Source organism: Hemitrygon akajei, chromosome 9 (genome assembly GCF_048418815.1).
Source record: "Hemitrygon akajei chromosome 9, sHemAka1.3, whole genome shotgun sequence".
In the NCBI taxonomy this organism is placed as follows: Eukaryota; Metazoa; Chordata; class Chondrichthyes; order Myliobatiformes; family Dasyatidae; genus Hemitrygon; species Hemitrygon akajei.
In genome coordinates, this window is record NC_133132.1 from 38,900,543 (window position 1) to 38,917,467 (window position 16,925).

The 16,925-nt window shown below is 42.7% G+C and overlaps 2 protein-coding genes across 3 annotated transcripts in view; one reads left to right on the plus strand and one right to left on the minus strand.

Annotated features, from left to right (window-relative positions):
- Positions 1-14,377, minus strand: part of eif2b4 (eukaryotic translation initiation factor 2B, subunit 4 delta) — a 55,129-nt gene extending 40,752 nt beyond the window's left edge. The window contains exon 1 of the mRNA XM_073055778.1: positions 14,221-14,377. Within this exon, the coding sequence (XP_072911879.1) occupies positions 14,221-14,293 (73 nt within the window). The 5' untranslated portion in view covers positions 14,294-14,377. The remainder of the gene's footprint in view (positions 1-14,220) is intronic.
- Positions 14,378-15,398: 1,021 nt separating this feature from the next.
- Positions 15,399-16,925, plus strand: part of snx17 (sorting nexin 17) — a 67,488-nt gene continuing 65,961 nt past the window's right edge. For both annotated transcript variants that reach the window (XM_073055779.1, XM_073055780.1), the window contains exon 1: positions 15,399-15,690. In XM_073055779.1, the coding sequence (XP_072911880.1) occupies positions 15,628-15,690 (63 nt within the window). In that variant the 5' untranslated portion in view covers positions 15,399-15,627. The remainder of the gene's footprint in view (positions 15,691-16,925) is intronic.

The window sequence follows — 16,925 nt, forward strand, 5'->3', positions numbered from 1 at the left end:
TCCTATTGAAAATGTATGGCGCATCATGAAGAGGAGAATCAGACAACGGAGACCACGGACTGTTGGGCCGCTGAAGTCTTATATCAAGCAAGAATGGACAGAATTTCCAATTGCAAATCTACTACAATTAGTATCCTCAGTTCCAAAACAATTAAAAAGTGTTATGAAAAGGAAAGGTGATGTAGTGGCGACACACTTCCTAGCGCACTCGAACTGGCTCACAAATAGCCAGCCCGCCGGCACAAAGGCCAGGTCTGCTTCACCAACAAAGGGAAAAGCCTGCGGGGGTTTGTGAGTACGTGCCCCTTACAGCATCCGCGCCCGGGGAGGGCGGGATGAGGGAGGCTTTAAAGCAAGGCTGTGAAGTTCGAATAAAATCTTCTTTAACTGCAGTTTACCGACTCCATGTCGTTATTTTAGCGCTGCATGTAGCACACCGCTACAATTGGTGACCCCGACGGTCCAAACGATTTTTGGACCGGAGATGACCGACGCCGCATCTGTTCATGCGGTTTCGTTGAAACTGCCAAGCTTCTGGACACTGCGACCTTACCTCTGGTTCCAGCAAGCAGAAGCCCAATTCCACATTCGGCAGATAACCTCAGAGGACACACGTTACTACTACTTGGTGAGCTCCCTCGACCAGGACACAGCGGCCCAGGTTGCGGAGTTCGTACAGTCTCCCCCAGCGGACGGCAAGTACACGGAATTCAAAGCCCTGCTCCTAAGGACTTTCGGACTCTCACGGCACGAGCGGGCTGCCCGTTTACTGCACCTGGATGGCTTGGGAGACAGACCTCCATCGGCTTTACTCCGTGTCGTTATTTTAGCGCTGCGTGTAGCACACCGCTACAATGTAACACAATGGTAAACATGCCTCTGTCCCAACTTTTGTTGTGTGTTGCAGCCATCAAATTCTAAATTTGTGTGTATTTACAAAATACAATTAAGTTGGTCAGTAAAAGTATTGAAAATATTTTCTTTGTACTTTTGTCAGTTAAATAAAGGTTCACGTGAATTAACATATCACAGATTTTTGTTTTTATTGCATTTTGGAAAATATCCCAACTTTTCTGGAAATGGGGTTTGTATGTCACATTTGATTACTTTACTTTGCTTCTTGACAGCAGGCAAATTGAAAGGTTAAATACAAGTAACCTACACACTACAGCCATTCGGGTAACCGAGAGTCACTCGTACACAAATCACCACCAAAAAGATCTGAGATATAAAATTCACCCCCACTCAAAAGTTGCAACACACACCATTTCTAAGAACACAACCAACCCTTGCCCCAAACAAGGAACTGGTTTTGTAGTTAGAATAGAAAGTTGAAGTGTTCCCCCGTTGTCCTGCTGATCTGCGGAGGGTTTTTTGGGGGCTGATTTGCAATATTACGTCTAGGAAGATTACAGAAATAAGAGTTTTGCTGGATCCTGGGCCACAATGCAATCAGATCTCTGATGGCTGAAGTGGTTAAAACAATATCATGTGGTAGACATGGAATGGAGATGATTTCTGTGCTGTCGTGCTTAGAATCAAGCAGTTTTTTGGCGGTTTTATACAATTCCAGCCCAATGTCTCTACTCGTTTCCTGTGTCTTCCCTAACGGCAGCATTCATAACCACTCAGGAATCTGTGGTCGTGCTCCATAACACATCTGTTTCTTTACTCTATTTGATAACTACCGTAACTACTTATTACGTATTACTTCATCTATCTCAGTGAGTTAGGTAGCAATTCTCTGAATTCTATTTGCCACTTTGCCCCACAGCCCTCTACACACTCAATGATCAGTCCACCACCTATGTTTGGGAGCTTAAGGAGAGAAGGTTATGCCCAGTCCCCACCCACTATTCATCTTTCAACTCCACATCACAAAATTAGATTATCTGTCATTGTCATATGCAACATGTCCTACATAATAACTGGTTGCATTACTTCCATTACAACAGTGATTTGAGAAATCATTTGAGAAATATTTAACTAGCTATGAAGTGGTTTTTTTTTGGATAACCAATTGTGAAAGGTTCTCCATGTACAGTCAGCCCTCCTTATCCGCGAGTTCTGCATGTGCGAATTCAACCAACTGTGAATCAAGAAAACCCGGAAGTGCTCTTCCAGCACTTGTTGTTCGAGCATGTACAGACTTTTTCTCTTGTCATTATTCCCTAAACAATGCAGTATAACAACTATTTACATAGCATTTACATTGTATTAGGTATTATAAGTAATGGAGAGATTATTTAAAGTAAACGGGAAGATGTGTGTAGGTTATCGTGGATCAGGATCTAAAAAAATCAGAAGTTCTCTTACCCTAAGTAAGTCAGAACAGCTACATCCAATATTATTTAGCGTCAGTTAGTCAAACACTTGTCTTAGAAAAATGTTTTTTACCTTTCTATGCATATAAAACACTTAAGAAACATATGTATTTCAATAATTAAACCACTGCGTTGCTTAGTAATAATTGTAGCTTTCATCGGGGCAGGGACTTTCTCAATTTATCCTTTAAAATTGTTCCGATCGTTGACTGACTGTAGCCTAACACTTTTCCAATGACCGATGGCGTTTCACCTCTTTCCGATCACTTTATTATTTCCACTTTATTTTCAATTGTGATCGTGATTATTTTCGTGAACAGAAACACTGCAGATTCAGAGCTCCGCCGGTTCCTAAAGACCACCGCTCTGACGCAGGTTAAATAAGGTCCAGGGTTCCGCTGGGTCCTAAAGTCCACTGCACTAAAGCAGGTTAAATAAGAGACTTGAGCATCCGCATTTTTTGGTATTCGCGAGGGGTCCCGGAACCAATCCCTCACGGATAAGGAGGGCCAACTGTATATGGAAGTCTTCCTTTTAACAGTAACAGCAAATTAGCACTATGATTTCAGATGCTTTACTGCTCTCTGAAGTAGTTTACCAAATCAGAAGGCACCGTGGCAGTGCAGCAGTTAACACAACGCTATTACAGCTCGTGTCAATGGAGTTTAGAGTTCAGTTCTGCTGTCTTCAGTAAGAAAGTTTGCAGCTTTTCCCCAGGAGTGTGTGGATTTCCTCCGGGTGCTCTGGATTCCTCCCACAGTCAAAAGACATACCAGTTAATAGGTTAATTGGCCATTGTAGATTGTCCTGTGACTCTGCTAGGGTTAAATAGGTGGGTTACTGTACGGCATGACTCATTAGGCCGTAAGGGCCTGTTCCTCACTGTATCTCTAAAAAAATGCAATGTAATTTATTGGCTACAGTTCAGGGTGGCAACCCACCACCATTTATGCAGCTTATCAAAGGATGAATAATGCATTTTCTCACTGGAAATGTAAACAAGGAACTGCAGAAAAAGATAAGCATTTTAGAAAGACTGCAAACTTTACAGTGCTTGAGAATGCCTTAGATGTATGCTCTATGGAAGCAAACATGTTAATCTGAAACAAGGGAACTGGCACCTCACAGCTTATAACGAAACTGTTAGCTGAAGATTATTTTTTTTAAACTCCACTCATAAACTGTGGCACTCAATACCTAAAACTAGTGAAGGAATGTAGACTCAGTTGACATTATTAAATGCAAACTCAAAACCTATTTATTTATGGCATGAACATTGACTTCTCTAACTTCCGTTAATGCCCCTCCTCCCCTTCTTACCCCATCCCTGATATATTTAGGTTTTTTCCCCCTCCCTTTTTTTTCTCTCTGCCCATCACTCTGCCTGTTCTCCATCTCCCTCTGGTGCTCCCCTCCCCCTTTCTTTCTCCCTAGGCCTCCCGTCTTTCCCTTCTCCAGCTCTGTATCCCTTTTGCCAATCACCTTTCCGGCTCTCAGCTTCACCCCACCTCCTCCGGAGTCTTCTCCTAACATTTCGCATTTTCCCCTCCCCCTCCTACTTTCAAATCTGTTACTATCTTTCCTTTCAGTTAGTCCCGACGAAAAGTCTCAGCCCGAAACGTCGACTGTGCTTCTCCTTATAGATGCTGCCTGGCCTGCTGCGTTCCACCAGCATTTTGTGCGTGTTGCTTGAAGTTTAAGAATCTGCAGATTTCCTCGTGTTTACCTATTTATTTAACCTTGCTTTTAAGTAACATCTTCTTGTCCTCTATTTTCATGTTTGCACTTTATCCCATTGCAGATTGGGGTTGCAGTAAACAGCAGGAAGGCTATCATGGCTTACAGAGGGATCTGGAGCAGCTGGAAAAATGGGCTGAAAACTGGTAGACGGAATTTAATACAGATAAGTGCAAGGTGTAGGACTAAGTCTATCAGACGGTAGGTCTTATACAGTGAACAGTAGGGCACTGAGGAGCCTCGTAGAACAAAGAGATCTGAGATTGCAGGCCCATAATTCATTCCAAGTAGATAGGGTCATAAAGAAAGCTTTCAGCACGTTGGCCTTCATAATTCAAAGTACTGAGTACAGGAGTTGGGATGTTATGTTGAAGTCGTACAGACTTTGGTGAGGTCTAACTTGGAGTATTGCGTGCAGTTTTGGTCACTTACATACAGGAAAGATATAAATAGGGTCGAAAGAGTGCAGAGAAAATTTACAAGGTCGTTGCCGGGTCTGGAGGACCTGAGTTATAAGGAAAGATTGAATAGGTTAGGACTTTATCCCTTTGAATGCAGAAGATAGAGATTTGATAGAGGCATACAAAATTATGAGGGGTATAGATAGGGTAAATACAAGCAGGCTTTTTCCACTACAGGTCAAGGGTGAAAGGTGAAACATTTCAGGGGAAACTTCTTCACACTGACGGTTGTGAGTGTGTGGAACGAACTGTCAGTTCAAGTGGTGCATGGAAGCTCAATTTTAACATTTAAGTGAACTTTGGATAGGTGCATGGATGGTAGGGATTTGGAGGGTTATAGTCCCGGTGTAAATTGATGGGAGTAGGCAGATTAAATGGTTTTGGCATGGTTAGATTAGCTGAAGGGTCGTTTCTCTGCTGTACATTTCTATGATCCAAAAGAACTTTGAAATACATTGTCTGTGTTAAACTTGCTCTATATACAGGTTATTAATATTTCCGTTGGCCAGTGAAAGGACAAGCAGTCATGAGGAACTCCTTCCCCTCAGCATCAAGATCGATTAAAAAAAGACTAAAGTTATCTGCAATAGGATAGATACAGCTCCTCCCCAGTTTGTGAAAGGGTTCTGCTGCTGAGAACAGTTTGTAGCCCAAACAGTTCACAAGTCAGAAATGCAGACACCCAGCACATTTTATACTTAAATAAAAACACAAGCCAATCAAGGGTAACCTATAATTAAACCATGGCATTTAACTCAGCATTCAGATTTCTCTGCAAGATGCAACGTTGTCGTTCATTTTGGGAGGACAAGAATATAAAAGCAAGGATGTAATGCTGAGGCTTCATAACACCACACTTGGAGCATTGTGAGTAGTCATCTAAGAAAGGATGTGCTGGCGTTAGAGAGGGTCCCGAGGAGATTCAAGAGAACAATTTCAGGAATGAAAGGGTTAACATATGAGGAGTGAAGTTCAGAAGAATAGGGGTGGGGATCTCATTTAAACCTTTTGAAAATTGAAAGGCCTAGACAGAGTGGACATGGAGAGCATTTTGTCCATAGTGGGGGGAGTCTACAACCAGAGGGCACAGCCAACAGAATTGGGAGACATCCATTTAGAACAGAGACGAGAAGGAATTTCTTTAGCTAGAGGGTGGTGGGTTGATAGGTTCTTAACTACCGTAGATGTCGGATTATAAGCTGCTACTTTTTTCCCACATTTTGAACAGCTTTGAACACTACGGCCTTTAATACGGTGCGGCTAATACATGATTTTTTTCATGCCGTCAAAAACATTTTGCCTCGTAACAGTAGACCAATAAAATTGATGAGTAGTTCACAGAGGTCCAATGAAATTGTACGATAAATCAAGCGCACTTTCACAATTAAATTATTGTAAATCAGTCATTTGTACTCATCCTCATCAACATGGAAAACACTCGAAGAAAAGCATTGTGCTGCCTTTATGGCAGTTATTTAGTTTACAATATTTTCGCTTAGTAATTCATTTTCTAGTTAAAGTTAGAAGTGTTTTAACTATATTTGTTTTCTGTACTACATCACGGGATGCTATGACGTCACACCCGGTTTCGCCGCGTTTTGTGGGAAAAATGCCAGTTTGCGATAAACGAGAAGGCGGGGGGCGAGCGGCATTGGATCTGAGCGAACGCTGCTTTTAAGTTAAAGGCGATCAATAACTTTTCCTGGTAGGCTGCAGTATATATATTTTTTACCAGTCGTTAGGAGATATTGGAATGTTGTTCAGTAAAAAAGTATACGCAACGTATATTTAAAAGTAGCCGCGTTACAGGCACGGTTCGAAAAAAAGCATTTGCAATATGTATTTGTTTATGTTACCATATGGATTTAATTAAAAGTTAAAAAATCCTCATGTGTAATATCTTTCTGTGTAAATATCTCATATTACAACGTGGGACACCTGCGGCCGAAAATCCGGTGCGGCCTGTACAAGTAAAAAATTGATTTTCTTTCTAAAATTAGAGCCAGCGGCTTTTAATCAGGAGCGCTCTGTAGTCCGGAATCTACGGTAGTCAGGTCATCAAAGGTTAAGGAGAGAAGACAGGAGAATGGAGTTGAGAGAGATAATAAATCAGCCATGATGGAATGGCAGAGCAAACTTAATGTGTCAAATGGCCTCATTCGGGACTTCCGGTAAGATGGCGATTGTTTAGCTGCTCCGAACTTTTGTTCCGTTACTGTCGCTATCTTTGCACTAAATGTCTCCATTTTTTAAACCTTAGTTAGGAATTATTTCGGTATCTCTTACTTGCCTGTGAATATATCTAACTTACAATGTCTAGCAAGAGTTCTAAATCCAGGAGAAAAGAAGCTATGACCCCGTCGGACGAGACGATGGTTGCGCTTGGAAAGCTCCGAGACGAAATCTTAAAGGAATTTAAAACCGCTTTCAAACAGTTAGAAGACAAACTGGATCGGATCAATGATAAAGTGGACAAACATGCTGAACACTTATCTCGCATCGATTCGACTTCTGAAGATTTAGAAAGTCGTGTTCGATACTTGGAGACTCTCTGTTCCAGCTTAGAGGAAAAATCTAACAAACTTCTTTCCAAAATGGTGGATCTTGAAAATCGCAATAGACACTGTAACATCAGAATTCTGGGATTGCCAGAGGCGACCGAAAAGGGATCAACCGTGAAGTTTTTCGCCGAGTTTCTCTGTGAGTTATTCGGGAAAGATTTGCTTCCGAAGCCGCCCGAGCTCGAACGGGCACACAGAGTTTACGTTCCCCCCGGAATTCTGGGCTCCCGCCCGCAACCAGTAATCTTGTGTTTCCATCAATACCAGGTAAAACACAGTCTGATCGTAGAGGCGCGTCGCAGGGGGTCTCTTCCTTTCAAGGATACAACCATTCGCTTTGTGGAAGATTTTGCACCCCAGACCTTAAAGATGCGCGCTGAGTTTAAAGGCGCAATGAAAGTGCTTTTTGATCGTGGTTTCAAACCTTCCCTTCGTAACCCTGCCGATCTACGAATCAAGCTTAATACCGGGAAATACAAGTGGTTCAAATCAGCGAAGGAAGCTGAAGCGTTTGTGGCAAGTCTTCCGGCTATCCAGTCATCTTCGGAATCTGATCGGACCTCCTAAAATGGTGGATAAGTACTCCTCGTAGTAAAATTACTTTCTCTGGACTCGGAATTCACTTGAATCACTCAGGCATTATTCATTGAAACTTTAAGGGCTGTTGACAATCTCTCCCGGGATTTGGTGTGTGTGTAATCTATTTTTATTCTTGTATAACTTTACCTACAGAGTTCTACAACTAACTCTAACTTGTTTTGGAAGTTCGAAGTCTTTAGTGAAGGCCTCCCTGTTTGTTGGTTCACAGTTCAACTGCTGATTTATTTTTCCTTTGTTTTAAATATTTATTTATTTTATCTTTTTCTTTTCTTCACCCCTTTTTTCTAATCTCTGAATTTTTTTCTCCCTTCTCTGTAAATGGTTGATAAATACTCGTCTTGAATTTATAATTTTCCCCTTCCTCTTCTTTTTTCTTTTTCCTTCTTACCTTTTTTTCCCTTTCTCTTACTTTATTCTTCTATAATTTTTCGCGGGTAGGTTAGTTTTGGTTTTCTTCCGGTTTTCTCTGTATTAAGTTTTATATTTCTGCAGAAGGTGTTCTAATCTGTAGTTATGTTTTCTAGTGCATAAACTAGTTATTATTTGCTATAGTATTTATACGTAACTGTTGTTAATGACACAGATCTGGAAGTTGTATTTGGGTTAATTTCTTTGGTAGAGCTAGCTACTTGTTTTGGTAGTCATCTAGTTTTGGGTTGTGCGGGTGGGGTGGATTTTCCAGTTCCAACATCTCTTTATTGCTTAGGACATGTTTATATTTTGACCGTACGAATCTATGTTTACATCTCTGCTCCCAGACTGCTATTGTACTGCTTGACTTTTTATACGCCTGCTGCCTTTTATGCATTAGTAATTGATGATGGCTAGTGCACTTAAATTCGTGAGCTGGAATGTAAAGGGACTGAACCACCCTGTTAAAAGGAGGAAGGTATTCTCACATATTAAACAACTCAAAGCTGACATTGCTTTCCTCCAAGAAACTCATATTCGTTGTTTTGATAACTCCCAGCTTCTGTCAAAGTGGGCAGGTCAGCATTTTCATTCATCCTTTGTGCTAAAGCTAGGGGAGTTTCCATTCTTATTAACTCAAATATTCCTTTTGAACTCCATAATAAAATATCTGATACAAATGGCCGTTTTATTATTGTTTCTGGTAAACTATATAACACTAAAGTTGCACTAGCAAACCTGTATGCCCCCAACTTTGATGATGTTAACTTTTTTGAACGGTTTTTTCCCTCACTACCAGACTTAAACTCATACTCTCTTATACTGGGTGGTGACTTCAACTGTTGGTTGGATCCTAAACTGGACCGATTGTCCTCTGTTACCAGATCACCTACTAAATCTGCCTTAGCTATTCAATCGTTTCTCTCTAATTTTGGTATCTCTGATATATGGCGTTTCCTCCATCCTACGGAGAGAGATTATTCTTTCTTCTCACATGTTCACCATACCTTCACTAGAATTGACTATTTCTTACTCGATAACCAACTTATCCCATTTGCCCACTCTTGTGACTATCAGAGTATACTGATTTCTGACCATGCCCCAATTACCCTCTCTCTGAACTTTCCTGGTCTCCCTCAGAGGAACAAACACTGGCGGTTCGATTCAACTTTATTATCGGATGATGATTTCGTAAAATTTATTAAGGATCAGCTAACCTTTTATTTTAACACTAATACATCACCTGAAGTGCCATCCCAGATTGTCTGGGATGCCATGAAAGCATATCTGAGGGGTCAAATAATCTCTTACACAGCAAATCTCAATAGAAGATCCCGTGCAGATCGAGCAGACCTCATTAATCAGATTAAAGATTTGGACCAAATATATGCCCAAACTAAGAACCCTGAATTATACAAGAAGCGCGTTGAACTCCAAACTAAATTTAACCTTCTGTCCACTCAACCTGTCGAACGCCAACTTCTCGACAGCAAGAGCCGCTTTTACATTCATGGGGATAAGTCTGGTAAATTCCTAGCCAATCAGCTGAGGCGTTCCAAAGCCAAACAACATATTACAAAGATCCGGAAGGAGAACGGAGACTTTACATCGAATCATTTAGAAATTAATGACGCATTTAAAAATTTTTATTCTCGGCTTTATTCCTCTGAATCTCTGAATGACAATATCTCTGTGGATCAATTTTTACAGAATCTGAATATCCCCTCAATTTCATCTGATTTCAAAGCCAAACTCAATGCGCCTATATCACCAGAAGAAAAATCTTTTGCAATTTCTGCACTGTCCTCAGGGAAATCTCCTGGACCTGATGGGTTCCCTGTGGAATTTTATAAATCATTCTCTTCACTTCTTTCTCCTCAGTTACTTTCAGTATTATCTGACTCGTTTAATTACGGCAAATTGCCACCCTCTTTCAATGAGGCATCTATTATTCTTCTTTTAAAAAAGGGCAAAGACCCAACAGAGTGTTCCTCTTACAGGCCGATCTCTCTGCTCAATGTTGATGTAAAGATCTTAGCTAAAGTGTTGGCTCATAGATTAGAAACCGTTATTCCCTCCATTATCTCTGATGACCAAACAGGCTTTATTAAAAACCGTCTCCCTTTTTTTAACATTCGGCGTCTATTTAATATTTTATACTCAGTTCCAACTGGGACTCCTGAATGTGTTATCTCCCTTGATGCGGAGAAAGCATTTGATTGTATAGAGTGGAACTACCTTTTTGTAGTCTTAGAAAAATTTGACCTCGGCCAAAGTTTCATCTCTTGGATCCAATTGCTGTACCTGTGTCCTACTGCTTCTGTTCTAACTAATTTTCAGAAATCCCAAGTATTTAATCTCAAACGTGGCACCCGTCAGGGATGCCCCTTAAGTCCCTTTCTCTTTGATTTGGCTATAGAACCTCTGGCGATAGCATTTCAAAATTGTCCTGAATTGACTGGGATTTGGAGAGGGGGTGTTGAGCATAAAGTTTCACTCTATGCTGATGACTTATTACTCTTTCTCTCAAATCCGTCTACATCCTTACCTCTAATGTTTTCACTTCTTGACCAGTTTAGCCAGATCTCTGGCTATAAACTCAACTTACATAAGAGTGAACTTTTCCCAATTAATAAAGAAGCACAAGAACTAATATTTCGTGATCTCCCTTTTAAAGTAGTCCATAATCAATTTACTTATCTTGGAATTACAGTCACAAGGAAGTTTAAAGATCTCTTTCGTGAAAACTTTGTCGATCTTTCATATGCTATAAAACAGAGTCTGGTACAATGGTCACCTCTATCTATGTCCTTGGTAGGTCATATTAATGTTGTTAAAATGTATGTTCTTCCCAAATTTTTATACTTATTTCAATCTATCCCAATTTTTATTCCTAAATCTTTTTTTGATTCCTTAGACTCTATTATTTTGTCATATCTGTGGCAGAATAAGCGCTCTAGAATTAATAAAATCCACCTCCAAAAATCTAAAAAAGAGGGTGGCATGGCTTTACCTAACTTTCGCTTATATTACTGGGCAGCTAATATACGTTGTGCTGCCTTCTGGTCTTTCTTCCACGGCCAACCCGAGTGCCCTAACTGGGTGGCAATGGAGTTGAGCTCCACTAAAGAATTATCTATATCTGCACTTCTTGGCTCTGCACTCCCTAGCAGTCTGCCCAGATCAATAGCTAATCCTCTGGTTAGACACACTTTGCGTATATGGGCTCAGTTCAGGAAATGCTATGGTTTCCAGGGGTTTTCCGTTTCTAGCCCTGTCGCACATAATCACCTTTTTTTACCTACTACGTACGATTCAGCATTCCATGTTTGGTACAGGAAGGGCATTAGACATTTTGAAGATCTCTTCATTGATAATCGCTTCGCTTCTTTTCAGCAGCTCTCCGTTAAGTTCAACCTGCCTAACGCTCACTTTTTCAGATATCTCCAAATCCGACACTTTACTGCTCCTTTAATTCCTAACTTTCCTGAAATGCCTGCGAAAAATGCTATGGACCTATTTCTTTCCATTAATCCACTAGGTAAAGGTTTAATATCAATTATCCGAGATAAACTAGCAGCCTTACGACGGGACCCTGTGGATAAAATTAAAATGGCCTGGGAGCAGGATTTAAATATCTCCTTATCCGAGGAGAGCTGGGACTCAGTTCTCAAATCGGTTAACTCAACCTCCCTTTGTGCTCGCCATTGCCTTTTACAGTTTAAGATTGTTCATAGAGCCCATATGTCTAAATCTAAACTATCTCGATTCTACCCTGGCATTAGTCCGCTCTGTGATAAATGCAAGAGGGGCGTGGCCACTCTCATCCATATGTACTGGTTCTGTCCTAGCTTGGAGAAATTCTGGAAAGATGTCTTCACTACATTATTGGGTATTCTGAATCAGCACCTAGAACCTAACCCCTTAATTGCTCTGTTCGGTTTTTGGGGCGAGACAGATTTATGTCTGGGTCCGACCAAATGCCGAATACTATCCTTTGCCTCTCTCCTGGCGAGACGCTTGATCCTCCTTAGATGGAGAGATGTTGCCCCGCCCACTCATGCGCAATGGCTTAACGACACTATGGCCTGCTTGGACCTCGAAAAAATTCATTATTCAGTTCTTAATTCGGATCTAAAGTTCCATAAGGTCTGGGGACCTTTTATCGAGTACTTTCATAACCTTCCTCTTGACTAGGGTTTTTTTTTCTTTTTTTTCTCTTCTTTTCGGTCCCTTGCTTTCAGCTCCCTTTTTTTTCTGGTAGTAGGCATTATTATCCTCTGTTGCTAAGTGTATTCACAGTCTGGGAGTTTGACTGTCCGGACTTATACTCTTTATACTGTGTGGTGGTTGGTCTGGAGTTGTTATTGTTTTTTTCTTGTGTTTTGGGGCTTGGGGAGGACACTAAGCTCACTTGTCTTTAATTTAGGTGCTTTTTTGTTAAATTCTCTTCCTTTGTAGCATATTGTTATTGTATGCTTAATCTTGCACTGTATTAATGCTCCTCATTGGGATTTGGGGTTTTTAATTTTGTAAAATGTTTTGAAAAACTAATAAAAAAATTTTTTTTTTAAAATGGCCTCACTCTGCTATGTCTTATAGACAACTCAAGTTCCTACACAGCAGAAGATGCCTACTGCCACAGCAGCCGATAAATCCATCCCATTGGTTTCCCAAATGCTAATTCATGTGCATGGCCCTGTACACAAGTTGGATGTTCACAACTTGATGAGTTACTGTAAGTGAATAGGCAAAGACCTGGCAGACATATTAAAGTGGAAAATGGAATCTGTCCACTCCAACATTAAAAAAATTTATAAAGTGCACTATCTAAATGCTGGCAGACTGCAGGTCTCTAACATGGAAGTACAGTTGGTTATCAAGAACATAAAGAACATAATTCACAGAAAGCAAGCACAAAGCTATAGCAAGTAATCAAGAAAGCTAACAGAATACTTCTGCTTATGACTAGAGAAATTGAAAACCCACAACCCACTTATTTAACCCTAGCCTAGTCACAGGAAAATTTACAATAGCCAATTAACCTACCAACTGGTATATTTAAGGACTGTGGGAGGAAACCAGAGTACATAGAGGAAACTCACTCACTCATTCACTGAGAGAACATACAAACTCCATACAGTTAGCACCGTGATTGAAATCCAAACACTGGAACAGCCCAAGCTGTAATAGCAATGCACTAACTACTCTGCTACCTGGGTTCACTATTTTTAACCTCTGGCAACAGATGAAATCAAGCTTTTCAACAACATACACAGAATGCTGGAGCAACTCCGCAGGTCAGGGAGAGGAATACACAGTCGATATTTTCGGGTCCAGACCTATCATCAGATGTCCAGTATCTATAAAAACTCCTACGTCCTAAATCAAACTTTTCATTGTATCTCAGCAAGTGAGGAATTTAAGTGTAGCTCAGTACACGACAATAATCCCAATTCCCATTTCAAACTGCAGCACCTCACACTTATCTGAAGTGAACCCTATTCGCCACCTTGGACCACATAGTCAGCTAATCAAAAGCCCTCTGTAATTAATGGTCATCTTCTCCACTGCCCACTAAACCACCCATCCTGATGAAGGATCGCGGCCCGAAACGTCGACTGTACTCTTTTCCATAGATGCTGCCTGGCCTGCCGAGTTCCTCCAGCATTTTGTGTGTTGCTTGGATTTCCAGCATCTACAGATTTTCTCGTTTATGATACCACCTAACCTATTAGTATTAGCAAATTTATTAACCATATCCTGATGAAAGGTCTCAGCCTAAAACATCAACTGTTCATTCGCTCTACATATGCCACCTGACCTACGGAGCCCCTTCAGCATGCTGTGTGTGCAAGCGTGTGTCTGGGCGGGAGTGCAGTTGCTACTGATTTCCAGTATTTGGTGTAACCATCCCTGTACATTCTCACCCGGACGAGCAGCAGGTCCGGACCATTCAGTTCAGGGAGAGCGCTTGCCTGTCCGCGGCCCTTCGCCACTCCCAACCCGAGGCTTCACAGCAGCTGCCGGTGACCAGGAAAAGCAAGGCAGAACCAAACTGAGTTTGGTCGGTCACCGTTTCCTCAGCGTGAACTAGCGAAGGAGAATGAGGAAACAAATCCTTACCAGGTGCAGGATTGGCGTTTGATGCGGCATTGGTGGCCGAAGGCCCAGGCACGGCCCCACTTGCTTCAGACATGGCGCGGGCTGGTGACTGCTGCGCCTGCGCAGACTGGCTCTCCCGTTCGCAGCGCAGTACTCGGAGTGAGCGCAAAGTGCAAACATACCCGTACAGGGTGCACAACACCAAGGTGCAAACACATCCATACAGAGTGCATACCCCCACTATGCAAAAACTCATACAGAAGGTGCTCACCCCAGTGTGCAAACACACTCCTGTACAGATAGTACGCCGTCTGCAAGTGCACATACACGAAGAGTCACAAACAAGAGAAAATCTACAGATGCTGGAAAGCCAGGCAACACGCACAAAATGCCAGGCACATGGGGAAAAAAAAGTATTGTCGATGTTTCGGGCCAAAACCCTTCGGCAGGAATCAAGACTTCTCACACACCCAGTGTGCAAACATGCACATACGGAGGGAGTGCACATCCAGCATGCAAATACTCCTACACAGAACGCACAAGTTGCGTGCAAACTAGTACACACAAGAGTGCACATCCAATCTGGGTACACCCCGTACACATAGAGAAGCACACCCAGTGTGCAAATACACATACAAAGTGAAGGAGGAACTCATCGGGTCAATCAGCATCCGTGGAGGGAATTGGATAGTCAACGTTTCGGGCCAAGACTCTTCTGCAAGACCCAGTATTCCTCCAGCATCTGAGTGTATTGCTGCAGGTTTCCAGCTTTTGCAGGCTCTAATGTCTCAAATAGAGCGTAAATGTCTGCAGAAGATGGAAGTGAGGTTCACAGAGTGCCAGTTCCCCATGTCCACAACAGCGTGCTTATATTAAGCATTTAATGAAATGAAAAGTTACAGGGAGCCTCATTAAATACCCCTATCTTTGTCCTCAAACCTCCCGACTACTTGTTTCCAAAACTCCCCGCATCGTATGACAGTCAGCGCGCACATAGTGACTGACAACCGTTCCGCGAGAGAGCTGTCCAATCCGATTGGCGGCAGCTGGAGAGTGGGCGGGGCGAATCTGGAGTCCCGCCCTCATTTCCTCCCGTTCCGAGTGGTCAAGCAATGACTGACAGTCATTGACTTTCCAATCCGATTGGCTGCAGGTTGGGAAGTAGGCGAGGCCATTCCAGATTCCGCCCCACCCCGGTTCGGTGCGGCCGCACGGAGACCGACAACAGCTCTGCCTGACATCTACCCAATCCAGTTGGCGGCAGGCGTGGAGTGGGCGGGGTCATCCGCGAGTCCCGCCTCTTCGCCCGTTCGAGCTATCGCGCTTTCAAGATGGCGGGCGGCGGTTGCTGAAGTGTCCCGGGCTGGTCTAGCGCTGAAACTTTCGGTGGACTCGTTCCCTCCCCTTCGTGTGTTCCTCCCCGACACCATGCACTTCTCCATCCCCGAAACGGAGGTGGTGCTGAGCGGCGAGAACGGTTCCTCGTACGTGGTGAGTGGGGGGGGGGGGAGTGAAGAGGAGTGGTTTGGTTCTCTCCCTCGGCCCTCAGGCCGTGCGGGGGTCTCTGAGGGGTTCTCTCCGGTAGGCTGTGAGGGGAGAGAAGGGATTCTGTCCCTCCGCCCGCAGTCTGTGCTTGTAGAGGTGTCTCTGAGGGGAGGGGTTCTCTGTGTAGACCGTGCGGACCCCACTGAGAGTTGGGTTGTGATGTACTGGATCACTGATCCGTGCCGTGGAGTGTTGGACCAAGATCACCCCCCCCCCCAACTCAAATCTGTTCCGAGAAGATGGGTGGTGGGTGTGAAGGGTCAGGGTGTTCGGCCGACGTCATGTCTCCCCACTCATTCCTGTGCTGTGAACGACTGTGGCGAGCTATCCAGATCTCACCTCACCCGTTCGTGTCCTTTCACCAAACGTCTCCCATTGAGCAAGTACTTTCAGACACGTCGGGAGGGGTTGGGGGGTGGGAGCAGGAAATGGTTGAGGGAGAATATGGAAGATGACCAAACTGCTGCAGCCATTCCTCGGTCTTGCACAACTTCTCTTACTCTCGGTTAATTGTTCATTGCATCCCTGTTAACGCTCTGTGGGTGGTTGTTTTTAGCCGGGAGTTGTGTAAACACCAATTGAAAACAGTCAGGTTGGTAAACAGTTGAATTGTTGAAGCTGCGAAAGCGCCCCATCCTTTCGACAGGGAAGTTACAGTGTAAATACAGCCAGGCCCAGAAGAGCAAGCTCGGCAATTAGCACGAAGGGACATTTTTAAAGATCTACAAAGTACGAAATAGAAGAGAAAAATTAACAAGCTCTTTCAAATTAATGATGCTGTGTCTAGTCTAAATCATAGGAAATAGCTCAAGACAAGAATTAATATCTGCGTGTCAAGATAAGCTCTGAGTTTAGATAACATCAAGCTGACGATTCTTGGTTTTCAAATTAAATTTTGTACATGCTGCCCCCTGGCTCTGTCTGCAGCTTTTCAGGATTGCTGAATGTCATTTCCAGTACACAAGTGCAAAGGAAAATGAAATAATTGTTATTTAGGATCTGATGCAGCACAAAAATACAATAAGATAAATAATAATTTAGCTTATACGTTGATTGTACAGAGCCTTGTAAAAGCATTCAGCCCCCAACCCTTTGTTCACATAACTGAGTATTACAGCCAGGCATTTTGATCAATTTAGTGGATTTTTTAATATGTATTTGTGAATCATGTGCTCCTTTTT